At 46.1% G+C, this 27761-nt stretch overlaps 1 protein-coding gene across 4 annotated transcripts; it reads right to left on the bottom strand.

Annotated features, from left to right (window-relative positions):
* Nucleotides 1-50: 50 nt before the first annotated feature.
* On the bottom strand, nt 51-27606 carry fbxo34 (F-box protein 34). Of its 4 annotated transcripts, none has more exons than XM_035389156.1 (3): nt 27340-27606; nt 12510-12705; nt 51-4564 (listed from the first exon to the last, which is right to left on the bottom strand). In XM_035389156.1, exons 2-3 carry the CDS (start codon nt 12602-12604, stop codon nt 2596-2598), a joined length of 2064 nt encoding a protein of 687 aa, XP_035245047.1. In that variant the 5' UTR covers nt 12605-12705; nt 27340-27606; the 3' UTR covers nt 51-2595. The 4 variants fall into 4 exon arrangements, with proteins under 4 accessions (XP_035245047.1, XP_035245040.1, XP_035245062.1 ...); XM_035389149.1 differs by having other exon boundaries at nt 27363-27606; XM_035389171.1 differs by lacking the exon at nt 27340-27606 and adding an exon at nt 26314-27318.
* Nucleotides 27607-27761: the final 155 nt, after the last annotated feature.

Here is a 27761-nt window from a genome sequence, read left to right as displayed (position 1 = left end):
AGGCCCTGAAGCCGTATGCCGTAATAAAGATGCGTAGGTAAACCACAAGGTTGCTTTTTACAGTGCATATTTATTGCCCATTCATCGTGTAAATTCGCCGTTTTCACCTTTGTTGTAGATTTAAGGCCACACACAAGAAGCCAGCAAATAAAAAGTATTCCTGAACATGGTGCAAAAAAAAAAAAAAAGAAGAAAAAAGTTAACTACAGATTGTGTATTCCTTTCATCCCTTTTCTGTATTAGTGACAGGCAGATACAGAGTTGCTGGGTGAGTTTCGAATATAGGGATAGCAGAGTTCTATCAAGACAAAAGTGCTTTAAAAAATGTGGCTTAAAAAACAAAAAAAAAATAATTGAATCCCATAAACAAGCTAGAAATAAGGGCTTCAGAAAAGCATCAACCCCCATTGATCCATCACCCAAAAACTGAACACGCTCACAAGGAGAGGTGCGACAATTTGTGCCGTGGCTTTCTTTCCACCGCTGTGGCTTACTCGACCCACACAACCCCGCCACATCCGACAGCCCGCGGCCTTGTCTCTGCATTGCCAGAGACCGGCCTGCTGCTCCCACACCGCGCACCATGAACTACACCAGAAAGGGAATACGTTTAAATGTTCTTTATTTACGGACATCAATATCTGAAACCGATCACAATGTGGGATTCAGGGAGGGGGGGTAGGGTTCCCACAGTCAGAATAATGCCTCGTGAATGTTTAGGAATAAATACATGATTTTAAATATTTTGGAGCAACAGGGCTAACTGCTGGGAGGTGGACAGACTGAGGCACATTACAAACCGTGCACTGGTATTTCGGGACTTGACAGAAAACAAAAAACAAAGCTACCGAGTTGGCAAGAAGATGGTTGCCAGTCAATCACTAAAGGTTTTCCCTAATTTGGCCAATTTTCCCCTCGCTTTGCAACTGTTCAAGGATTATGAAGGAGTGTGGGAACCCTGAGGGGCAGAGTAAAGTTCTAGACTGTTCTGGACACGTGTAGTCCATTAAGGCCAGAGTCATTCCCTTTTCCTAGGTCAAGCACCATGCTGATCCTCCCTGTAATCCATCCGCACACTGTGGCCACAGAGAGAAGGCAGAACGGACAAAACCTCCAGGAACGCACACTTTATTGTAAAATGCTCACACAGGCAAAACAAAACAAAACAAAAAAAAAATTAAAATCTCATTGCAGGGTCACTATACAATGCCTTTAAAAATAGGGATACAATTTCTTTTAGATCATTACTGTCCATTCCCCTTGGCCCTGCCTGCTTTTTTTGATTCAAGCCGAATGGTGTGCAGTTTAAGCCGTTATAAAGAACAGAGGAGTTCGATTTGCCCCCAAACTTTCCATGTTTAAATGTTTCCCTTCCAGGACAGGACTGTCGAATGAGCGATAGAGATGCTTAAAAAAAGAAAACCCCCCATAAAAACACTGGTAGTAGCGAAGGCTGTATCTGCAGGTGTATCGCAGGAGTTAACGGCCGGGCCTGTGCTAGAACTATATACAAGCTGTCATTTCTTAAATATGTACACAACGGGGAGGGTAAAAAAAAAAAAAAAAACTGCAAACCAAAAAAAAAACCGAAAAGAACCCATAACTGTTCCACCAGCTGAAGGCGGAAGCTTTCTGAAGTACTGTGCATGCCATCGTTCCTTACCCTGTACTGATATAGGATTTCGCTTTATATACATTGTAAACGCAACAGGGCTTCGAAATGGCTCCACTCACTCAGGAAAGAGAAGCCCAGGCTGTTTGGCCAACTCCGTCACTGGTCATGGGGGGGGGGGTTGAGAATATTAAACTGGGGATTGGGAGCAGGGAGAGGGGCTGAGGGGGTACGATTTGGTAAATTCACATTATTACATTTAAAAGGCCTTTTTGCAATTACACCCAACATAATTTAGCAATTCACATATATGGGTATGCTGAGAAAGCATTATTATTCCATATTATCTGCTTGGCAGATAAGCATTCACCTCAGACATTATTAGCCATGTTAATGCTTTACGGAGACTGAAGGTGGTGGGAGAGGAGGCGGGGTATGGGCGACATCCTACCCATAAACAAAAGAAAATGTCGAATGTCTTTTTTTCCCCAATCTTATCCAAAAAGCACCGGTGTGGGTGCAGGTTTTTTTGCTTTAGCCCTGCACCAAGACACCTCATTCTACTTCTCAAGGTCTGGATTGAAGGCCAGGATTAGTTAATTAGTTGAATAAGGCGTCAGCGTTGAACTAAAACAAAAACCTGCCCCTGCACCTGCATTTGGATAAGATCTGACAACCCCTGATTTAAAGCAACAACATCCTCAGAAAAAAATGATTAATGCCAGTAGACAAAAAAGCAAGCAGTACTGTAACCAGAATGCTTTGAGAAGCTCTGTCTTGTGAGGCTAAAGTGCTGACATTTTTCTTGAAGAACCAGCAGGTAGGTTTGGGTGGGGGATCCAGTGATTCCTCATCAGCGTCAGCAACCTGGTCTGTCACACCTACACACGCACACACACACACACACACACACACGCACAAAGCCCTCAGAAATAAAAAAAAAAGGCACACCGTGCCCGTGCCCATGCCCCCTCTCTCCCTCACTAAGAGTCCTCCTCGCTCTCCCTGGCTTTCTTGTAAATTGGCATGTTGATGCTGTGGAAGGCGGGGACCCAGCGGTTGTCGTGGAGGCCCACGTTGCAGCCGGGCGTGTCCTTGTGCGAGCCGTGGCAGCACATCCAGTAGCCCGGGCCGTAGGGCAGGGCCTGGCAGTAGGGCTTGTGGTGCCAGCGGCAGAGGGACACGTCGCCCCGCCCGTAGCGCCGCTTGCACTGCTTGCAGGGGTCGTCCCGGTAGCGGGGGTCGCAGACCCAGCGCGAGTCGGCCGGCCGCACGCCGTAGCTCTCGATGACGAACTTGAAGTAGTGGCAGGTGCACTTGAGGGCGGCCAGCGTCTGCGTGGGCAGCAGGCTGAAGATCTTCACCATGATGTGGTGCGGCAGCAGGGCCATGTACTGCTGCGGCTCCAGGAGCAGCTGGATCTTGAAGCGCATCTCCAGGAACCTGTGGGAGACCAGCCTGCGCAGGGGGAAGGGCACCCGCTCAGGGCTCCCCACGCCCGCCGCCTTCTCCAGCTCCTCCTCCTCCTCCTCCTCCAGCAGCTCCTCCAGCTCCTCCTCTTTGGCTCCAGTCTCCTCCTCCTCCTCCTGCTCGTGCGAAGACTCCGCGGTGGGCAGCGGCTGCTGCTCCTGCAGCGGGGAGAAGCAGAACAGCATCCCGGGGAGCGGCTCCTCGCGGTGCTCAGCGCGAGAGCCGCCCTCCACCATCGCCGTCTCCTCCTCCTCCGCCTCCTCCTCCTGCTCCTCCTCCGTCTGTGCGCAGGGTTCGGCCGCCGACTCGGAGCGCTCGGGCTCCGCCCCGGGCGCGGCCCCCGACTCCGCCTCCGCCGGGGCCACGGGCGCGGCGTCGCAGCGACGACTCCCCCCGGCCGCGAGGTCGGGACGCGGCTCCGCCCCCTCCCCCGGCCCCGCCCCCGCCAGCAGCACGCGGCACACGTTGCGGCGCAGGCTGTTGCTGCGCGACAGGTCGCCGCCCCCCTCCCGCTCGCTCTGCCTCTTCAGGCACTCCGACTCCAGCTTGGCCACCATGTCCAGGACGCGCACGCTCTCGCCCTCCTCCTCGCGGCCCTCCCACGCCTCCGGGCCCCCGGGCTGGTCCTCCAGGGGCGGAGCCTTGGGCGCGGAGACCAGGCTGCGCGGGTGGAGCGGTTTGGAGCAGTCCACCTGCTGCTCGTTAGCCCTCTGCTCCAGGTAGGCCACCATCTCCACCACGGAGAGAGTCTTCCCTCCCTCCTCCCCCCCCTCCCCCTCTCCTTCCCCTTCCCCTTCCCCGCGGAGTGGCTCCGCCTCCCCGGCCTCCTGCTCCGCTCCCCCGCCCCCCTGCGGGAGCTGCTCGGGGCCCCGCCTCTTGTCCGGGTCAGAGGAGCATTTCCTGCGCTTGGCCACGGACCCCTCCACCTCCCAGCAGCCTTTGGCCTTCATGGAGACCGTCCGCAGGCTGGCGGGAGCCTCGTCCCCTCTGCTGCCCCCGGTGGCGGGGCTGCCCGGGCCGCTGGGCCGCGCGCACTGCTGGCCGGCGAAGATGGCGATCTTCTCCTTGGTGTTGCCGGGCTTGATGACGGCCCAGATGTCCAGCTGCCCGTCCCCGCCGTCCCCCTGGTACAGGGTCAGCGAGCCGTCCTGCTCCGGCCCGGAGGACAGGAGCAGCAGCGAGACCGGCAGCGAGGAGCCCTTCCGGCCCCAGGGGCTGCTGGGAGCCTCCCCGCCGGGTTTGGGGGCGGGGGCGCCGCCCCTGCACGGCGCGTTGTTGGAGGAGATGGCGCTGAGGGGCTGGCGGCTGGCCGTGCCGTTGCCGGGGACGGCCCCTGGGGAGCATGGCTGTCTCGCGGGCCGCTCGGCCCTCAGCGCCCCCTGCTGGCCAGCATGAAGGCCCCGGGCGTTGTCTTGGCTCGACTCCAGCTGCAGCTCTTTCTTCTGGAACTTCGGATATGGCTTGAGGTGCATAGTTGCAAACCTGAAAAAGTCAAAAACAAAGTCAATTATTATACTGGCAGTAATTCAAAACAATGTACGGTTCTGTCTGCAGGCTTCCCTCAAGCGAGAAGCAAATTTGGCAATCTTACACGCCAACAAGTAATTCTCTGGTGTGTAAGATTTAAAGGTGAAGCATGTACGCGATTCCCGCCTTTGGCAGAGACGAGGCGTAGGGGGAACGACAAACATGCCCATCTCACAGAAGCAATGTGATCCTCATGAGATATGACTCAATGTCACGAAATTAAAGCCTTTTTGTGCAACTCAGTACTAGAATATTGTAGGTCACATACCAACAGAAAGTAGGTGAAGTGTGTTTACATCGACAATAGAGCATAACAAACACAGAGGCTTCATAACGGGCCAAATCTACCACTCCATCACTAAAGAATTACCCCCCAAAAACATTCAAGCTGAATTTACCCAGTTTAGGGAAATGCAAATGAGGCTGAATCCTCTGGTCATGCAGTGTCTAAAGCAAAGCTCAGCTCCTGGCGAAGCTCAGAACAGAACAGTTCGCCTGTCTCACTGGGCTTGGTAATCGCGTGCGTGAGGGAGGCCGTTCCTCCTCGAAACACAGTGGAGACCAGGCCCGGAGAGCGAGCCCCCGGCAGGCCTGGTGAGCGAGCCCCCGGCAGGCCTGGAGAGCGAGCCTCCGGCAGGCATGGCCGCCGCGACAGCAGGGCGGGGACCGGAGCTCTGAGTGAGAAGTGCATATAAGGCATTCCTCCACACCACGGCCCTGGGGGGGGGGGGGGCGGAGGGGGGCTACGCGAGGGACAAGTCACTGTGACCAAATGAGGGAAGGCATTCTGGGAAGGTGGGGGTATAGGGACCTGGGCTGGGGGCAGAGTGGCTCCGGTAATGGAGGGGACCATGGCGGGGGGTTTATCTGCATAGCTACTGGACTCGTGACCTCTTCACACACACACACACACACACACCTCAGGCCTGTTGACCTTCCACGTGTCTCAGAGCAGCTGTCATTTATACAGAGCAGCTCGTCCCCGTGTGGCCCTCACTACCCACGTACAGCTGGATTTCCCCACGCTTCTGTGGAAACTGGCTGGAGGACTTCTAATCAGTCTAAAACTGTTGGCAGCACCGTGGACCCTGCAGACATGGACAATGCCTGGTCGCTATGGAGAGGTGACCCCTCACATGCACGGACTGAGGCCTCCAGAAACAACAGGGTTACGATGCAGCAATTAGGTTAAACCAGGGTTCATTCAGGTCAAATGTCTTTGAAAATGTATCAAATCCCCAATGCAGATCATTTGCATTTGGTATTACATAACGAAGACAAAAACTATAAATATGATTTGGGTCTTAGGAGCCACAATCAAGCCTTTTAACTCTTACCCAGTTATAATGCTTAAAACACTTTCAAAATATCAATAAAAAAGTTATGCCACAGCCAAAAAAAAAAAAACACTGGAATGCACCTTCATCTGGCAACCCCAGGACATATTTGTGGAGGTGTAGAACATTTTGTCACTATTCTGGTGTGTGCCTCATTAAATGCAATTCTTCAAGTTTTTAACATTTTTTCCATTCATGGTGCTTGGACAAGGTTTTCAAACAGCAACAGCCTTCCCACCATACATAGCTAGCAACACAACTAACGATTTTAATGACAAATTCATCGATTGCTAAAATGGCAAAAGTTAGCTAGAGCCGGAAGGAAATGAACGTTACACGCTTAATTAACATATCAGAATCTGAGAAAACCATTTTAATTATTGCTCATGTAATGAAGGCAAAACGAAGCATTGTTTTGCCTGCTGCCCAATATTTGGAATTATTTTTTCCACCTGTCCCTCTGAAAGTGCATCAGTGTTAGTTTGGAATTATAGTACTCAGCCTAGAATCAAGTAAAAAGCCAATGAGGGCAAGTTTTACGGTCAAGCTTGAACCTCGCTCTCTTGCACTCTTTAGAAGCGCTATATAGCACAACTTCTTCCTGCTTGGACGATGCGTGACAATCTTTCTGACTACCTCTCAGGAGTTTACCTCTTGGGAAATTGCTAGCTCGAATGCCATAATGTGAGGACTGCATGTTAAATGAACTACATTTGGCATCCTGCGTTTCAGGGTTTCACTGTATGCCTTCAACACATAGCTTGTATTATCCAGGACAAAATGTAGTTACGTTGTCGAAATCAACCTCAGAGTTCAATAGGCAAGGTTTGATGCTATCTGCGACTGACCTGTAGCTTACAGCATTCAAGGCACAGTGTCGCAACAGTAACTTAAATCCACTGAAATTGATTTTCCTTGGAAAAACAAATGAAAGATAATTTTGTTTTGCAGTCCGTTAACTGCGACAGCGACTTTAGCTTTTCTTTATGGGAGTCAACAGCCTGCGGAATGCAGTTCTGCCAAAGCAGTTCAGCTCAAGGAATATCCCTGCCATGTCCTGAATGCACACTTAAAAAGGCAGGCCATTTATGACTGTCAAACTTTTTAAGTGGAATGCTGGCTCTCAAAAATGCATCCTTCAAATCTCAGATCACATCCGTCAGCCACACATTCCCCCCCCCACAGACAGAGGACCCCTCCTCCCTTCATTTCAGACCAGCCGTTCTTTTTCTCTTCTTTTGTCTGTGAATGCACGTCTATTGTTTTTTGTGTCCGTATTCATTTTTCGCGAACGGTAGAAAAAAATCTGACAAACTTTGTGTTCGACATTCCTTCCTCTCACCTGGTGTATTACGTCAAATCAACAGCAATCGATCACTAACTGTATAATTAGGTGACTGCAAAAATCCAATGCCTACTGTGACCCCATGGGGATACAGACTGTAATGAAGGTTGAAAGCATTCTGGGTGATGCGCCCAAGATAAACTCATGTCAGAAATAGCTATGCAAGCACAATATCAGGGACAGTTACCCAGTCACATCAACTAATGTGTTCATTTTCTGCTATGTGAAATGTGCTATATGTGACAGTGATTTCTTCAGAAATGAGTTACATTTTTTACAGATTCAGTTGTAGACTGGCAAGGGAGGCACTCATTGTAGTTACTAAAAGTCTTTATTCCATCATGGCAAAAAAAGTTCTTATTGTTATTTGACTGCTTAGCACCTCGGATGAAACTGCAGAATATACAAGAAAGTATGAACCATTGCTGTTTATGTGTGAGCAACAGACTAAATTTCACTTCCGGTAGACTTCCTGAAACACCTGCACTTATGGCAGCAAGCTTTAAACGAGATAGAAAAACGAAAAAGAGAAAGAAAGAAAGAAAGAAAGAGAGAAAGGCCAGTATTATTTATGGCTATCTGAAGAAAGAAAAACGTGTAATATTTGGCCAAGCAAATGCAATCCAAATGCGAGTTAGGTACCAGACTTTCAGCAAAGTTCTGAGACAGGACTGCAATGAATCTGATTTACATTAAGAGCATCTTAATCTGCAGAAATGGAAATAGCTGTGCCGGTTAAGTCAGAGCACAGATGCTCTCCAGGCGCAACTACACCTCGATCCGTGCATCTCATTACTTTCCAGGATGAACCTAAATAAGGAAATAGCCTTCTCTTAAGTTTGTTTGCTACCATGTTAAAGGGTAAGCACCACATTACAGCACCCCCCAGAGATATTAGGCCAATTCATTTTAGTCTGAAGGTTTTTCATTAAATTAAGCTGAAATTGTTGTTAGTTTGGCTTCAAATTTGACAAACTGATCACTCCTGAAGGAAATACCCATAGTCACGCTATAAAAATACTACTGTGATGCGTACAGGTAGAAGACAAACAGCTCTGCTATTATTCTTTTAGATGAAAAGATGACCAATGAACAGCATTTGGTTGAAAAGATGACTGCACTGAAATATTTGATTCTGAATCAAAGGATATTATTGGTGACTGGGGTGACAGACTCTGATGAGTCTGTAGAAGACATAATCGCTGATCCTGACACCACAATACAGCTATTCAGGTTTGAGCCTGAAGTGCAGGGATTTGAGTTGGAGGATTCTTCCCAAAGCCAACAACCAGTGCACTTTCTGGGATATTCACTTTTTAGCTATCTGGCCCAGATTCATAAGAGAAAACCGATACCAATTGCGTGCATCGATGTCCGTCTAACACACAGATATTATACAATATAGGCTGCTAACAGTGTTAGCTCTATCAATGGCTGCAGGGGGACAGCAGTAGCTAGCTCAGCTCCTACCTTAGGATCTACTCTGATCCACCTCAAGCGAGCAAATTAGTCCAGCAGTATATGTCGCTTCAACTTGTTTTCCATTAGCATTGTCACAATAACTTTCTTATGTGCATTAAGTACAGGCTAATTCTTTAATGGAAAAAGGGCTAGCTACTGCTAATTTAACAGTATCTCACTTCCTCATTCTATCACATCACAAAATATGAGGTACATGATCACACACCTCAGGCACTAAAAGTGAGTATGGCGTCTGTAAATTATCCGTAGGGGATTAAACCATCTATGGATTCATTAAACTGGAGCCAGAGTCAGATAGATCCCGAAGTCGAAGACAGGGAGGAGAAACAGGAGCTGGTTCAAGAAACAAGGGCCCAGCAAGCAGTGTCTGAATGGCAACCTCTTTATATAACCCCAAACTATACATATACAGCTGGTTACCGATAGCTTACCAGGCTACTTAGGTAGAGAGCTGTAAAGCACACTGAGTTTATGTCCAAGCTCTTACTATTGTAACTGATTATAAATGCAGCTGAAAACATGCTGCATTTATAATCGGAGAAAAAAATAATCAAAATAATTATCCTCTAAATCAAGCCTCAATTTGTTAGTTAATGCGAGTGACCAATTCATCCGTGAATCTCAACAGCCCCATCAAATAGCACATCAAAGATGAATCTACAGCAGATCTGGGGCCAAATCTAACTTTGTCCAGTGATTTTGTTTTCTGGGGGCAAATGTGGCAAAATGTTTTACAGATTTCATGTTTTACCAGCTTAATTGAGACATGTTAAGACAACCAAGCATTTAATCAAACTTGAAACAAAAAAGTGGGGCCCTTTACATGAACCAATGTTAGCACAATGTTCATGGTCTATTAAAAAAAACTGTTCTTAATGTAGTCATACCAGCTAGCTGATGAAAGATCACATTAGTTAGTAGTTACCAAACAGTAATAAAACTGATAAAAATACAATTCAGTCCCCATTGCTTTTGGAAAGCCTTTTTACTTTCATCTTCCAAGCTTAGTAAGTCCACAGAAATGAGAAAACACCCATCTCTGACATTCTCTCAGAACAGGGGAAAAGGCCTTAGGGGAGGGTGTGAGGGACAAGTATGAACACAGAGTCTTAAAAAATACCAAACATTGCATTAGACTGAGCTTCACCTCTCATCTGAGAGCACGCTGTAAAAATATTTCATGTGGAGATCATCTCAGCATATGTGAAATGGAAGAAAACTGGATGGTCACATAACGCACAGAAAATATACTCAGATACATATACAAATGTATAACCTGTGTAATGCTACTATGGCCCTGATATCACTTACATAAACCATACCACACTACAAACAGCACATAAAAATACTGCTGTAAAGCCTCTGGGACCAAACACTGTTCCAACAGGAGCAGCAAAACGGTCGGTGAGGGGAATGGAACTCTGTGGTGCAGTTCAAATCTCACACAGAAAAGAGAAGAAAGAGCACGTATCAGGAATTCACATATTTCGTCTGCAAATCTCTACATTGTACACATTGAAGATGGTTGAGATAACAATCCCCCAACACACAGTCAGATCTTTAAACATCAAATCTATTAGAGAGTTCTAGGATTCAGCTTTTTTTAAATATGGTGATCACACAACACTAAGCTGAGCAGGGTTCATTCTTGAACTACAACCATAATTCAATCCACTAACTACTGGGGGAAAATGAATTCTCTTTCTTCTGCCAAAATAGGGTGAAACCTGCCTGAATTTGAATTCTGAATATGCTTTACACTGACCCTTATCAACACTTACTTCGCATTTCAATGCAGAATCCTTTATTTTACTGCATAGACCTAACAGAAAGTAATCTAAAGATATCCACAGCTGTGCACATCAGAAGATCTCACCAAAATAAGGGCAAGGACTGAGAAGGTGGAATAGTTCAGAAATTAGCTGCAAGCTTCACAGGTCCAGGATATCAATGAGTGGCCGCAGCGTCACGTTTAGAACGTACTTGCGCGTGAAGTGAAAATAAAGGTTGGATTCAGCCAGCCCTAATTATGTGGAGCCTAAGACAAGTGCCTTATGTTGACTGGTGTCGGGGCTATCCGGAGCTTCCAGCCAAGGCTGCCATTAATCACTGCGTTCCTGCGCAGATGAAGGCTAAGCTAGTTAGCTCTGGGAATGTGTTGGAACTCGTCCTCTCCAGAGAAGCTCCGTTTGCAGACGGCGTACAAAGCCGCCGTGAGGAAGGACTCGAGCGGAGTTACAGTGGGAATAACTAGCCGACGCCGTAGCCAGCACAGGACAGTCTGCACAATTACGCAACACACACACACACACACAACTCCTCCCAACTCCTCTAGTCAGATTTTCCTCAGCACCCCACACAAAAAACACGAGTCAGAATCAATATCACTTCTCGGGAAGGAACGAGAATTGAAAAAAATAAATATTAAAAAAACGTGCCTGAACACAAGCAGAGGCGCGGGGCTGAGTCACGGGGCCATGACAGTGACCTCACGCTCAAACCTGCACTTTTCAACTGCAGCTTTTCACCCCTTCAACTTCTCGCTCATCTCTGAAGCCGCAGAGCGGCCTGCGTCCAGCCAAGCCTGGCTAACGGCCACAAAGAGCAAGAGCAAAGCGGAGAGGCAGGAGGCTCTGCTCCCTTACTGGGGAAGGTGAGCAGAGAAACACCGCCCTAATATCGGGGAAAACACACACGTGTCTGTACGACCAACCGCAAGCCACGGAGCACGTGCGGAGAGGGGGGAGGTCGGAGGGGGTACAGTAGAGTGGTCCAAACTGACAGCGCTCCCATTCAACACATATACATTTTGGGCTGTGTGGGGGAACGTGTCGGGCTTTCCTTGTAAACAGTGTTCGGGAGTTAAGCCCGGAGTTCAGTGCGTTTCTTAAAACGAGACCGTTCCTGGAAACGCTCCCAGCCTCCAGCCCCCGCCCTGCTCCCAAACAAGCACAACAAAGCTGGAATTAATTATGACTTCAGTAATCCTGTCGTCCATGCGATTCTGGCACAGGCTGTGTGCAACTCATTGCACAGGGTACAACTTTTGGGGGTTTTTTTCCTACCCCCAATAAAATATTAGCACTAGTCTGTGTGGTGTGCAGTCATGGAGGCAGTGTAACGTCAGCACGACACAGGCCCTGTCGGCATTCTCAACACGCTCATCGCTGTGGTCGGACAGAGTGTCCACTCTCTAATGGTAAATAGCCGGAAGGGTCCACTGTGTAGACAAAGGGCAGGGCATCGGCCCCACGGGTGTGAAGCCCCTCGGCCAGCCACTGAAATGCAGTTGGAACATGCAAGTGACCTTCCTATCCAAATAACCACTTCAGTTAAACAGCCAGGAGCTGCCGGCCAGGAACTGCCAGGAGACAGAGACCAGCAACCCATCCCCGCAGCCCTCCAGGACTGGAACTGAACCAAAGAAAACACTGCTAGGCAAATTACCCCAGCGCATACAAAACGTCTGTTTTATAAAACCAACAAACAAACAAAAAAACAAATAAACAGACAAACGAATAAATAAAACTCAAAACACCAGTTCAGTTTTCTCTTGCAGGCAACCAAATGTTATGATGACAAAGAGCAGCACATGGTCCCAAAACTTTTTTACGTGAATGTGGAAAAAACTGGGAGGACTGCATCCCCAAGTCTGCCGCATGGAAAAAAGCGTGCTGGCATATGGTTGAACTTTGACCTGCGGTATATCTCGTGAGTGCAGAGGGATGGGGCTTACCTCCAGGCAGGGTGAATTGTGGAGGGCGGTTTCCGTGGTTCCCTGTAGGGAGCTGGTCGGCAGGAACTCATTATATATTCACATCTCCCAGGCATCAAGCTCCTCCCCTCAGTGTGACTGTCTCTCTCAATCCTGCCCTTCCGGAAACTCCTCCCCTCAGGCTAGGATCAGATGACCTCACACCTCAGGACACTACCTGCAGTGTAGGGATCACAGATAAAAATCCATTAGTCTAACCCCTTCCGAGTTGCTTAACGTTTGAAAAAGCATAAAGCAGTAACAGCAATTACACTTGTGGTTGCCGTGTTTCATATGTTCAGTAGACCATTTTGTTCAAAAAGGCATCATTCAGCTACTGCACAGTCTACCAGTTATAAAAATACAGCTACTGTGCAGTGCAGGCAACAACTGGCTAAGGAGATGAGGGAAATCCTCCATCATAAGGCCATTTAATCATGAAATCCCCTCTAAGAATCCCAGGCACAACCGGATCGCGTGTATTACAAGGTCACTGTTCCTTCATTCAACCCGTACCCTGATGAATCAAGTTGCCTTTGGGCTTTGAAAGAATAGCTATTTAGTAGACGCTCCAATGCAGAATGACTTGACCAGCTTACAGCAGTAGTATAATCCATTTATACAGCTGGACGTTTTACTGAAGCAAATCAGGTCAAGGGCACAGCAGCAGTGCCCCACCTGGGAATTACACCCTACAGTCTTGGGCTTGCAAGCGCAGTTCCCTAACCAGTGCGCTACACTGCCATCTTAGCATCTGAATCTAGGAAACTCACTATGTTCTGAAATATACACAGTGAGCTCCAAAATGTTTGGGATAAAGACATTTTCTCCCTAGATATGGCTCTGAACTCCACAATTTTTGATTTGTAATTGAACTATTCACATCTGGTTCTCTCTTCAGCATATGTAACATGTCCAATTGGATTAAGGCGAATAAACATTTTCAATTTTTCTGGCATTATTAGTTTGATGCTTTAGCAGTACGTTTGGTATCATTGTCTTGCTGTAGGATGACACGCCATCCAATGAGTGTGTAGGCACCGGGTGAACTTGAGCAGATAAGAAGTTTCTGTACTCTTCAGAATTAATTCTGCTGCTGCTACCAGCAGTTATATCACCAGTGAAGACAAGTGAGCAAGTACCTGTGGCACTCATACATGCCCAAACCATAACACCCTCACAACAATGTTTCACAGACAAAGGGGGGGGTGCTTCGGATCTCGGGCATTTCCTTTTCATATGCACAATATGCGCTCGCCATCACTCTGATACATGCAAATCTTGGTCTCATCTGTGCATAAAACCTTTTTCCGGAACTCTGCAGGCTCTCAGGTACTTCTTAGCAAACAGTAACCTGGTCATCCTGTTTTTGTGCTAAATAGTCATTTGCATTTTGTAGTGTAGCCTCTGCAGTTCTGTTCATGAATTCTCCTGTGGACAGTAGTCACGGACACATCCACGTCTGCCAGGAAAGTGTTTCTGATCTGTCGGACAAGTGTTTGGGGTTTTTTATTCATTATCATGAAAATTTTCAGACTGTAGAGGTCTTCCTTAGCCTACCAGGTCTTTTGCGATTACTGAGCTCACCAGTGCTCTTTTTTCTTAATGATGTTCAAACAGTTGGTTTTGAGAAAGTTTTCTGACTGTTCTGACTGTTTCTTATTTCTCTGCCTCATAATGGCTTCCTTGATTTTCACTGGCATAACTCCGGTCCATGTTGACAAACATCTTCCAAAGGCAATCAAAAGCCTAGAATCAAGACTAGATACTGAAAGCTCTCTTTAACCTGCACTAAGGAAGCAACTGAATATACTAGACTAATTAGAAATGTTGGAGAAGCCATTTGTCCCAAACATTATGGTGCCCTGAAATGGAGGGACTATGTATGAAAAGTGATGAAATTTCTACATGGTGAATCCAAAATGCATGAAAATACCCTTTAATAAAAGCTGAGAATCTGCACTTTAACAAATTTGAATTATTTGATTACAAATCTTAAATTGTGCAGTACAGAGCCAAATCAAGAAGAATAAGAAAAAAAGTATTTGTCCCAAACATTATGGAGCTCACTGTATGCAGTCATACCGACATTATTAATACAACTATGGCAATATAGACCTAAGCCCTGTTCACGTTCCTGCACCTGTTCCTGCAGGGAGGGACATGGAGAACTTTTGTGAACCCTAAATAAAGAGATTAAGCTTATTATTGTCAAAGACGTTCTCCAGCAAATGACTCTGCACGATTTATAGCTACAAAACGCTCTTGCTAGATAAAGAGAAAAGGTGAAGGGGATAAAAAAATAAAAAAAACCTCCATGTCAAGTCACAAAGTAGCAGGTTAATCAAGTGTAGAATTATCCCATAGCTCTGCAGGCATTTTTCAATTAATGAGGAGTAAGAGAAAACCTTAGACTGCATGAAATGCTCCTGAACAAGTAAAGGTACACCAATGCCCATATTTTACACAGTGAGCACACAATAATGAGAGGATTCTCAACATTGCCAGTAAAAGACCACTTCAATCAAGCAGTTTGCATGCGTTTGCAAGTGCTCCCAATACTCCCGTTCACATTTAAGCAGGGTTCAAATTATGGCAGGTTAGGGGGCATTTGACAGAAACACCCCCCATGATCATTAAAACAGTCATCTGGGGGGAGAAGGAGGTCTCTGATGATGCAGTGTTTTTGTTTGTTTGTTTTTTCATTTTTAAATGTAGACACTCTTTCACTTCTGACAGTTGGCATTGAATATTGCAGTCCTAAACATCCCATGGAGTCTTCGCTCACCACAATGCCTTATCTTTAATGAATGTGTGCCGTTTTAATGTGGTTTGCTGTAATGTTGGATATTAAAAAGGTTTTTTTGGCCCAGAAAGCTCCATTAAAAGCGTGTAAATAAGGGTGAATTCAGACAATGTGCAAAACCATTTCTTAAAATTTCCTAAATTTATTCATTTTTTTTGCAGTGAAACGGAACAGACCTCAAGCCTGCAAAGCACATCCTGGAGATGTGACGACACAAAGGCCTGCACCAGAACACCGCGCTCCTCTGAGGGGCACCGCAGCAGCCCACCTCGGTCTAATGCAACAGCGCAGCACCTGCGCTCTCCAGACCACCCCGCCAAGGCCAACTCCACAGCCAGCAAAGCCACATCCAATCCCCGGCGAGGACGACCACAGCGTGCTTTTCACATTTACAGAAACACTCACCTCAAAGCACACAGCACGACAGCTTTGAGATTCAGCCTGCTCCACCAAAGCCAACAAACACAGAACATGAACCTGTGGAGTATGCTCTTCAATACCACATGGAAGCTGGCAGCCAGGTTTAAAACCGTGCAATCCAACGCATTACAGGCCACTGGAATAAAAGGAGGGCCTGAATTCCAACTGGCCCCGCACCAACGGAAGCCCAACAAACACCAAGAATGCATAGCTGGTGAAAGTGACTGGGGCAAAGAGTGAGAGGAGAAGGGTGCCTTTCTCTCACTCTCAACCCTCCCTGGGAACAACGAGGCACCAGCCTGTTTTCAAAGTGACATGTCAGCCATGAAGACCAGATAAGCCCGAACAAAAGCGGCTTTTGGGAACAGCAGCCAACAAGACTAGGGGGGAAGGCTATCCTTCAACCGCTAGCCCCCGACGAATGCACATTCACTGCGGTGAAAGCAAAGCAAACGCGTCCAGACAATCCCGCACACCAGGACTGAGAATAGGATGAGTCTGCCAGGCCGAGGGCAAGGGGGTACGGACGGACAAGAGATGGAGGCATTTCCTAATTACTCGCCAAGCAGGCACGGACTAGCACCTACTCCCATCATGCATTGCCACAGCTTCGATACATTGTTGGCCATTTGCTTGGAAATCCTTTCAACTAACATGGCTTACACCCGCTGTCCTTCTGGATTTCAGAACGCACAATGGATGCAGGTTTTTATGCCTGCCACATTAGCTCAATTCTCCAGGTCTGTTTGAGCCGAATACTCTGCCTGACACTTCCACTTTTAATGTCCGATTAATTGTGAATGAAATGAAATGTACTCTTGGGAGGGTTGTGTATGGTGTATAAAAGATTTAAAAATCAATATACTTCTGCTACCATCTGCTCCTTTAAGTTTTTGCTGAGCCCCATTGAACTAAATTATTCACATTAAATAACACAGTTGATTGCCTCCATCTTTTGTTTAGGGAAGTTGAAGACGGGGCTAGAACAACATCTCTACACGCCCTTCCGTTAGAAAAACATGTTTAAAAAGGCTTGTCATTTTGTTAAACTAGCAAGTGTTGGTGTGGATCTGATATCAGGATTCACTTAATAGTTTAATCAAACACAATAGAAAGCCCAAGACGAAAAAAGGAAACATTTATCGTGTACCCGCAGAATCAGGGGAAAACCAGGACTGGGACAAAAAAAAAATCACAGTACTATTCAAACCAGGACAGGGACAAAAATTAGTACTATCCAAACCAGGACTGGAACAAAAATCGCAGTCCTATCCAAGTAAGGACAGGGTCCTGGAAACCTAAGTAAGCCCATAAAAGCTACACTTCATGCACATGGTGCCATACGACTGCTGTGCAAGTATGTATCTGTGTGTGTGAGTGTGTGTGTGTGTGTGTCTGTGTAAGTGTGTGAGTGTGTGTTTATGTGTGTGTGTGTGTGTCTGTGTGTTTGAAAGTCTGTGTGAACTCTTAACTCTGTTCCCGCACTGCACACACATGGTCAAACCGGTCTGACGGACACCTCAGAAGCTTCACCTAAACAGCTGGTGCTGGCGGACTGGCAGGCTCAGGCGTCTCTGATTACAGACACGTGCACGCCTGCAGGCAGCAGTGCAGAAATAAAAGGAAGGAAGCCTCACAGCCAGCCAATAAGAAGCCAGGGACCTCACATGGCTATATATGGCAGAGATAATCAATAGTTTGGAGAATGCCGGCAGAGGCTGCGACTGCCTCTCCCTCCCACTCGCTCAGCTTAGCCAGATACAAACGCAGAGGGGTGGGACGACTAAGCCCAGACATCAGTCACTGGATCCCGCTGCATTCTGGGACAGCAACGGGCAGATCAAACTGGAAGGACAGAGCTGCCCAAAGTACAGGCTCCAACCCTCCGGAAAAGGACATCACCAATGGCATTCACGAGTTTACTTCTGATTACCCCTTTCAGGTCCGTCCCCGGTCCACAAACCGCTTCCTCTACCTGAACTGCGGCACTCCTTTCCAAAAGCAGGAGTTTTTATGGAGCCTCTGCAGACTTGGAGTCGTCACTGTGCAAGCTGAGCCTTCCAACTGCGCCTCCCAACACAGTTATAACACCCTCCCATAAATCAGGAGAGCCTGAACACGCTTTGGCCCCGTTTCACACAGGCCAGAGGAGTACGCAAACTCACCTCCGAGAGAACTTCACTCCCGTAAAGGCCAAGGAATCCCACAAACAGCTGGACCAAACAAGACAGGACAACTGCAGCTTTCCAGAACCTTCTAACCAGAGAAGTATGAGAACAAGAACCCTTTTAGAGAGCCAATTTATTTTTGGGGGCTGGGGAGAGTATTGCTCAAGAGAGAAGTATTGGGTTTTAGACAGCCAGCTGACAGGGTTGCGTCACAACAGCAGACAGGCAACCTGGATCACCTCCATGACAGCAGCTGTGGTATTAGTTACACAAGTTCTGGTATCAACTCGAGTAGCTCTGTGGTCACGCTAACCCATGGAATGGAACGCAAGGCATTTTACACCAATTCACTTGCGTTCTCATTTTTTCCATAATGTGCCAACTCATTAACACAATATGCCGATAATAATTTTACGATGACACTTGTAACAGAAGCGGGAAGAAATGTCAATATTAGCTGGATGAAATAATGGTTTAGTGTTCTGATCAAAATACATTTTTTGTCACACAGGCCAATACTAAAAAACCATAGGAGCAATTTTAGTTTAAATTTACTCATGTTGCACAAGCTAGCTAGAGAACGACATCTCATTTTGGATTTTTCATTCAAATGATGCACTTTCTCTTTGCACCTCACAGTGCTACCAATGGCAGTGAGAATATTATGATCAATACTCAATTGTCATACACCATAAAAATGATTGGCTCAAAGGAACAGGAGTAATTATTTTGTTATGATTCAAGTGTGGGTCATCGCCTATTGTAATCTTAATAATAATCTTGTAATCTTTATAGAAATCAGTGTGCTTTTTCCTGTGTTTTGGCTCATTAACATGACCACTGTCTGGCACACTAATTCTGAAGCACTCATTCATCAACACAAGCTAGACCCATTCCTTAGGCAAATCCAATCAACAGCCAGAGTGCTAGGAGGCAGAGCTTGCCGATCTAGGCCCTTATCAAAACTATCACCATCAAAGCTTGATATGGTATGACAACACACCTCTGTCAAAGGCCTTAACACTTCCCCGGCCACCACACCACACCGAGAACATCTCACTGCCTATGAACCAGAGAGGAGGACCCCTAATAATGACTCTTTGAATCTCGCAACGCTAACAACGGCTGTGTAAATGTGACAATCACTAAACACAAATATCAGACAGCGATTGGTTCAAAGAAACAGGAGCAATGTGGTTCAATTCTGGGTCATCACCCATTGTAATCTTACAACAAAAAAAGACCTCAGAATTTCAGCATTTATAGAATACAGTATTTTTTCCCCTGCATAACATAACGTTAAACATACTACAACGAGAACAGGTTATTCAGCCCGACAATGCTCATCATTTTCCCAACTAAATTATTCGGCGCAAAAAACAAAGAATCGTTAACACGACCAGTGAAAAGTTACCTTGACGATGTCACAGATTTCTCTGGTCTTTTATCACCGACAACTGCACGTCTCCAAATACACCTTTCCAAAATAAATCCTGACCGACTTTTTATTTTGAGCTGGCCGTGCTGATTGTGGCAGACAAGTCAATATAGGGCAAACACAGCCCATTTAAATACAAGACTACTGTAATGCAATCATTCCCATCAAAAAATATTTAAATCCCTTCAAAACTTGAGATGCACTCACATTCCTAAAATCTATGATGAAACAGAGAAATCAAAGTGAAGTTCTTGCAATAGCCCCCAATGCCTGTGGCTCCAAGAAAGACAGAAAGACAGAAGGCACGGGAAGGCCTTGATGAAAAGCAGTGGACGTACTAGGAGTTAACAGTAAAGCAAGCCTGTCTGCCAGGGAGGAGGGGACCTCACTAGCAGTCCCAAACTGCTGAACACATTCTCTGTGAGTGCTGCTCAGATCTGAAGAGTCTCGCCATGAGTCACTGGATACATGACTGCACAGGTTCAGCAGCAGAGGCTGGAAAGGGAGCCACGTGATACACACTGTTAATGTGTAAAAACACCAATATTTTAACACACACTTCATTTTAATTGACTTCAGTGAAGGTGGCAAGTAGAAAGTCATCTTACCCAAAGTTGTCCACCAATACTTCTTAAAGGGTAGTGCACTTTCTGGAGCCTAGTACAATTTCAGTTTTTACCGTGTTTTTGATCAGCCTAGACCATGATTGTGTGCAATGAACGATACTTAAGATATTTCAATACACAATATGACAACAAGAATGTGGACACCCCTTGGCCTGGGGCTGTTTTTCATGGTTTGGGCTAGTTTCCTAAGCTCCAGTGAAGGGAAATCTTAATGTAATGCCATTCTAGATGATTCCGTGCTTCCAACTTTGTGGCAACAGTTCGGGGAAGGCTATTTTATTTTCAGCATGACAATGCCCCCGGGCACACAGCAAGGTCCATAAAGAAATGTTTTTGTCGAGACTGGTGTGGTAGAACTTGACTGGCCCACACAGAACCCTGACCTCAACCCCATCCAACACCTTTGGGATGAATCTGGCTGAACGGAAGCAAATTCCTGCAGCAATGCTCCAACATCTAGCATAAAGCCTTCTCAGAAGACTGGAGGTTGTTATAGCACCAAAGGGTGGACCAACTCTATATTAATGCTCATAATTCTGGATATCAGGTGTCCACATACTTTTGGCAATGTAGTGTGACTTTGACAACCTGCATACGAGTACATATAGGATATGTACATACGAGTCCAATAGGGACTAGGCTATACATGTACTCTAAGAATTAATTTAACACTGAACATCTTAGTGTGTAGCTTTAAAATGCTACACAGTGAAGATGCATTCATGAGTTAGTTTAAAGCAAAAAAATAAATAAAATGTTTTAATTCACTTCAAGGGGTGAAGGCTATATATGAACAGATTCATTTTATAGTATTTATTCACAGTTATAAACAAAAATATCCAATTTATATTGTGCCAGTACTACTTTCCATGACTGCAATGGTCTCAGGTTGCACATGCTATAGATAACAAAAAATGACATATAGTCATGCAATGCACACAAATACAACCTCTGGCAGCATAACACAGCACAAGCCCTTTTGGAATTATCAGTCAATTAAAATTTTAGTCACGTGAATTTTAACACCTTCTGGCTCTTGTGTGAGAGGTGGCTTCGGTATCATTCTAGTCAACTGGAATCTTGTTTTCTACCCTTATTTGTGACACAAATGTAAAAAATTCAAGTCTACTGCTGACAACTGCATAACACTAACTAAGCTTATTTGCTGAAATATGTGCCTGCAAAAAAACACAATGACAGCAGAAGCGCAGCCACACGTTCCATTAATGCTAAATCTCAGGAGCTGGAAGACGGTTCTGTGGTGTGCAGTTGAAACGTCACCATACCCAGTGTGCAGGGCTCTGAATGGCATAGAAATCTGAACATTTAACAGAGGATCCAGTGATCCCATCCACTTTAACACTGACCAATCAGAATCAAGAAAAATGGAATCAAGGTAGCATTTTATGCAGCCATGTCTTTGTTTCAGCAGAGGGTTCAGTCTAGGTACTCCGAATGACAAAGGCACCAGCCCATTTATGACAGAACCCTACTTCAGTCAAATTACGTCCCTGTTACTCGTGTGAAAGAGTGTAACAGTTTCTATTAAAACCACCAACTGACTAAGAAGCATGCAGCAGCTGGGAAGATTAATCATTAATCAGTCTAATCTGATATCTTCTCTTAACCATCAAGTCATTCAAGTCTGACCGTTAAGCAACCAGTGTCACTGGTGCTGCTGTAGTACACTTATGAAAAAGGGCTTGTGATGTAGGCTAGTTTTACATGACAGCCACTGGTTTAAGACTAGAGGCAGTCCTACCTGTAACTGATGTTAATGCCATAGGGCCACCCCACAGGTCAGCCTCACAATAAGGGAAGTATCCTAAACTCACGGCATTGTGGACTAGAGCCATAAACTAAACTCATAACGTTAGTGTTTTACACCAAAATAATAATAATAATAATAATAATAATAATAAATTTAGGCTTCCATGTCAAAACATGACAAAATACTGTATATAAGGCAAAAGAAACACATATGCATAATGGCTTATATTCATGTAAACAACATCTCAATTATAATCTTAAATGTATTCTTAATGCCCCCCTGCATACAGGTATTCAATTGTAGATTAACTTGGGGGGGGGGGGGGGGGGGTGAACAGTTCTGTGGCAAACAGCCAAAGAGCAACATTCTTTTTAAAAGATCACAAAACTCCTGAGGACACCCAAGAACATGAAGAGCATGCCGGAGGGATTATTGCACTGTCCCCAGGGTGAGAACAAATCCCAAAAATGGCACTGTGCTTTCAAAAATGTTACCCTCATAACAAACCAACAATTATTTCCAGTGCCATACTATTAAAAAATGTAACTGGGTTATAGGTAATGGTTATTTGACGCTAGATAAATCTGAGCAATATTCTGCTGATTCTGAGGTGTTCATCAGTTTTCTCTGGAGAGGGGTAGGGAGGGTCTGTGGCAAGGTCTCACTGAGCCTGCGGATATTTATATGGGAAACGCTGTTGTGCCTTTTCCAACTCCTGATAGTATACTGACTGTTGCACCCGGTCATTGCACTGTTTATCCCAAGGAGCGCACAATAGAATCCTGTATTCCTTGTTTGGTCTACGCCCCTGTAACAAAGAGGTCAGCAGCGCCACGCTTAACTAGGTAATGTGTATATGAACTGTACAATCAGTCCCATCCACAAAAACAATCCTCCTGCCCAAATCGCTGGCCCAAACCTGCGGACCCGTTCCTCCAGCTGAGCACGTCGTGGACTTCACACCTTCTAAACAAAGTTCACGCCTGCACAGTAATTGCTTCTTCAGGAGCGGGGAGCAGGGCGAGCGAGAAAGCGTCCGCTCGCCGAAGACTCACTGCCGCTGCCTTCGGTGGGCAGGGCACTGCTGTGCTGATGCTCGAGCCAAAAATAGCAGGGGCGGGTCAATGACACCCCCCCATCTGCTCCACCCTCGCTGTTTGCTGGAGTGGGGGGGGGGGGGCGCACAGCCATGACACGCGTGCCTGCGCTGGGGTGGGGACTCCACGGCGGTCAACCTGCCGAGTTATGTCAGGCCAAGACAACCAACTTCTCTCTGCAAGCACCACAGGCGCCGTGCAGCTTGAACAAAATGTCACTTTTTCCAAGTTCCAGAGCTTCAGCTCTGGGTTCTTAGCTTGCATGGCTCCACTGAGTGCTTTCCACTTTATCCGCGAGCGACTGTACAGCTGTCTGTGAAGCACACCGTCCTGAAATAAAGGCATTCGTAGCCTCCTTTGTGAGGTGGCGACACGACTGATCCAATGCCTCCAGTTTAGAGGAGGCTGCAGACCTATCCGAGCCGGGCGCTGGGTTTATCTCCCTCTCTGTGGACTGGAATGCAGTGAGGCTGAGCAGAACACACCCTGGGACAAAGTGCACTCACCGAGACAGCGGCTGCAGTTTCCCCGCACAGACAAAGGCGTCTGTTTGCCAGGCACTCGGACAGGAACAGCACATGTCAAAGGGGCAATAAAGACACAACGGGAGTTTAAACCACAGCTGAGGAGGCCTGTGAAAGAGCTTTCTGATCTCGCTCTGCCCAGCACCTGCATCTACTGTCATTTTTATTAATGCTGAAACCAAACCTGTACTCCCAGCTAACCACACCGGATCACGCTAAAAGAGAAGACAAGAAGCTCAGCTTAACTGACCTAAAAAACAAGGCGTACGCACCTGGAAATGGTCAATTCGTGAACTATGCTACCAAACATATCTAACAGTGAAACAAAAGGCCAGCTAATGCTATGACACAACCGGTTTTCTCCAACATTGTGTCAATCCATTTAACCCTTACTAAACTCACATTATTTATGAAGAACTCGAGAACCAAGGCTGGAAAAAATACTCTCAACTCTAGCCTTCCCCCAGCGAAACCAGAGACTGGTATACACCACAGAGAAATACCAAAATAGTGTACCACTCACTTAAACACACACTGACTTGCTAAAACCTGTTGTACCTTCCTCACCCCACCCTTACCCACAAACTGCTGCTTTCCAGCACTCGCAACACCCTGCTCTCAGAGTGGAGCTCAGAGCGGCACATCACACAGCGCTATGCTCCCAACTCAGAGTGGAGCTCAGAGCGGCACATCACACAGCGCTATGCTCCCAACTCAGAGTGGAGCTCAGAGCAGCACATCACACAGCGCTAGGCTCCCAACTCAGAGTGGAGCTCAGAGCGGCACATCACACAGCGCTAGGCTCCCAACTCAGAGTGGAGCTCAGAGCGGCACATCACACAGCGCTAGGCTCCCAACTCAGAGTGGAGCTCAGAGCGGCACATCACACAGCGCTAGGCTCCCAACTCAGAGTGGAGCTCAGAGCGGCACAACACACAGCGCTATGCTCCCAACTCAGAGTGGAGCTCAGAGCAGCACATCACACAGCGCTAGGCTCCCAACTCAGAGTGGAGCTCAGAGCAGCACATCACACAGCGCTAGGCTCCCAACTCAGAGTGGAGCTCAGAGCAGCACATCACACAGCGCTAGGCTCCCAACTCAGAGTGGAGCTCAGAGCAGCACATCACACAGCACTAGGCTCCCAACTCAGAGTGGAGCTCAGAGCGGCACAACACACAGCGCTAGGCTCCCAACTCAGAGTGGGAAAACAGGTCTTTTCAGTCAGCCAAGCAGTCGACAGATTCTGAGAATGATGCACTGAAACGGTTACTAGAGGAGCCTGGCAACTGCACCTTATTTAGGACTACAACAAAATGGCACCGGTGCAGAGACTCTGAAAATGTACAACCAGGGGGAGAAAAGAAAATCAAAACTTTGCAAAACAGGAGAGGGAAGAGGGTAAATGCATAAATGCATGAGCTGGTTTGCTGCAGTGTCTGCCCAACAGCATCCACTCCAACAGCTCCAGAGGAGTTGAGCACCAGTGATGGGATCAGTGGCTCCAAAGAAGACTAAATATGCCACATCCTACACCTTCCACAGGAGAGTAAATTAGCCACACACATTCTGCAGTTTCCACAGGAGAGTAAATAAGCCACTCATATCCTACAGCTTCTACAGGAGAGTAAATAATGTGCACATATCCTACAGCTTCTACAGGAGAGTAAATAACGTGCACATATCCTACAGCTTCCACAGGACAGTAAATAACGTGCACATATCCTACAGCTTCCACAGGGGAGTAAATAAGCCACACATATCCTACAGATTCAACAGGAGAGTAAATAATGCACACACATCCTACAGCTTCCACAGGACAGTAAATAATATGCACATCCTACAGCTTCCACAGGAGAGTAAACAATGTGCACATATCCTACAGCTTCCACAGGAGAGTAAACAATGCGCACATATCCTACAGCTTCCACAGGAGAGTAAATAATGTGCACATATCCTTCTGACACAACTAGCTTGTTAAACACAAGCTGGGCTTGAGTTCAAAGTTTGATGCAAAGCCTATTTGCCAGACAAACATGGCGTTCAATCTCATGTGCAATAACCTTCTGCACACTGGAGCAAGCAGATGTTTACATTTTCCAAACAGCCACTGTCTGAAATAATCCATCAAATATAATTACCAGTTCACCAGAAACGACATACATTTACAGCTACAACACAAGGTACAGATGTACAGGTAATGACTCAAGTCAAAACAAGTCGGAGGACTCCTTCTCTACGTCTTAACCCATTGGCCGACTTATACTCCCTCCCATGATAAACAAGGAATGTTTTCGAGCTTTTAAAACGGCGATCATTTTTCGAGCATTCACACATGCCAGCTACTCTAATGCCCTAGTTCGCTTACGGGTGGTTTGTTTTCTTCCCGATAATTCAGCTTTAGTGTAGGTTTCTGATTTACCCAGACCGTTTTCGTAGGCGATGACTGACATAAATATTTACAAAAGTTTCTGATGACCCACCGGCATTACAATGGCAAATATGGGTGTATTTGGTGGTTCCCCGTCTATAGCAAGAACATTCTCCTCATGGAACGCCAAAGCAGCGTTTACATTGAAGTTATATCTCCAGAGGTACTTATAACTATGTAATATAAAAAATGATCTATGCCAGTAATTGTGACTAAAAGCCATACAATTACTGTCGCCATATATACAGCTCCTGAAAATAAGATTTTTGTGAGTTATCGTCCTGCTTTAGACTACAAAGAACCCAATGCTCATATACCTGTAACTATATAAAATATCCTACATCTCATAGAAAACAATCTGGGCCAATCGCAAACATAAATTATAATAAAAATCCAGCAAGTGAACTATGTCTTTAAGACACCCGCAGTGAAGAAGCCACGATTCGATTATAGTAGCAAAAGGAATTATTGATCGTGTTCCTTATGTCGGAGCCCGAATATCACATACCGTCACATTCCAAGGCGTCAATGCTACAATCCTTAAAGTAGTTAAAGCTGAAAAGCTACGTTAGCTGAAACGTTGTTCACAGTTAACTTCTCAGGGCTAGTTTGCGTAGCGTTAAATGTCAAAGGAACTGATACATTGTAGCTATTTAGATAGCCTACGTTAACCAAGTTACGGGTTGATAATATTAAGAGCCAGAATGCTAGCACAGATAATAAATCGCAGAATTGGCAAAACTCTGGCGACCTCACTTCGCTATCGTTACAAAACCAATACGGGTCAACGTACACCATCAGATGCCCTACCTCAACTCCCTGGAAAAAATAGTGATACCAGAACTATCCATTTCACTTTCCCGTCAGCGCTGGCAGGCTACGTCTGTGGGTGGGTGGGTGCAATAAGGTGTAACCACTTGATAGCCTGCTACGTTAACCTAGAAATAAATCAGTGTCCCAAAATTTATACCAACTCGTGTTCCTATTCAGTTAAAGCCGATTGGAAACTCATCTCGATCACGGTTTTGTGAACGTCAGCTAGCTAGTTAACGTTAGCAAACAAACTCCCTCCACCCATCGAAAGGCGGAATGACTACAATATTGCCAGCTAGGTAGCTACTGAAAAGTTAAATTACATTTAGCAAGCTAACTAAATATGTTAACAGAACTGCAGTCTTGGATGTCGGTGAACAAACTACCTCCCTAGCCAACTTAAATAGCTAAAACAAGGCTAAAGCAAACTGAACAGGCTTTTCCTACGCCCCAGGTAGCTAGGTAGGCAACGCTCGCTAGCAAACCACCTTGGCTTTCGTGCTAAATTGAAGCTTTGCTGTTAGCTATCTGCTAGCGAATGCATTAACCAAATGTGTACGCCTAGCTAGCTTACCCACCAGCTATGCCTAATTTGGAAATGCCTGCTCGCTTATAACAATTGAACCATTGACAGCGGTGCGCAATACATTTTGAGAACAACTGGAACATAGCTACAAAACGCCAGAAATTACGAGCATCTTATTTGAATAGAAAAGCATACCAAAAACCCCAGTTTAGGCTGACCTGCGCAAAAACTCGGAAATGGATGTTTGGGTGACACTCGCAGATATCTCCCAGTTCCAAACCAGCGCGATTCTTCAGCATTTAGGACAGTTCCTCCCACGTTGCCGCCATCGTCTACATTTCTAACAATCAACTAATAAATTACGAGTTTTCTGCTGCTAGACTGCGTGTAGTAATTTGTTTCTTTCCGACTGAGTAGGGTTTTGGTTCTCTGCTGTTCCCAAAAATCGTGAAGGGGGCGACGTATCACTGCTTGATATAGCGCGTAGCGTCCTGACGTATTTATACAGGGAACGCGCCCGTAACACGATCACATGGACGCGCGTGTAAAATTTCAGACATGCTGTACTTCAGGCAGACATGAACATGGCCTACTATCAGAGTTAATATGCTAGTTTT

Source organism: Anguilla anguilla, chromosome 1 (assembly GCF_013347855.1).
Source record: "Anguilla anguilla isolate fAngAng1 chromosome 1, fAngAng1.pri, whole genome shotgun sequence".
Lineage (NCBI taxonomy): Eukaryota > Metazoa > Chordata > Actinopteri > Anguilliformes > Anguillidae > Anguilla > Anguilla anguilla.
This window is presented reverse-complemented; position numbering and strand designations above follow the sequence as displayed.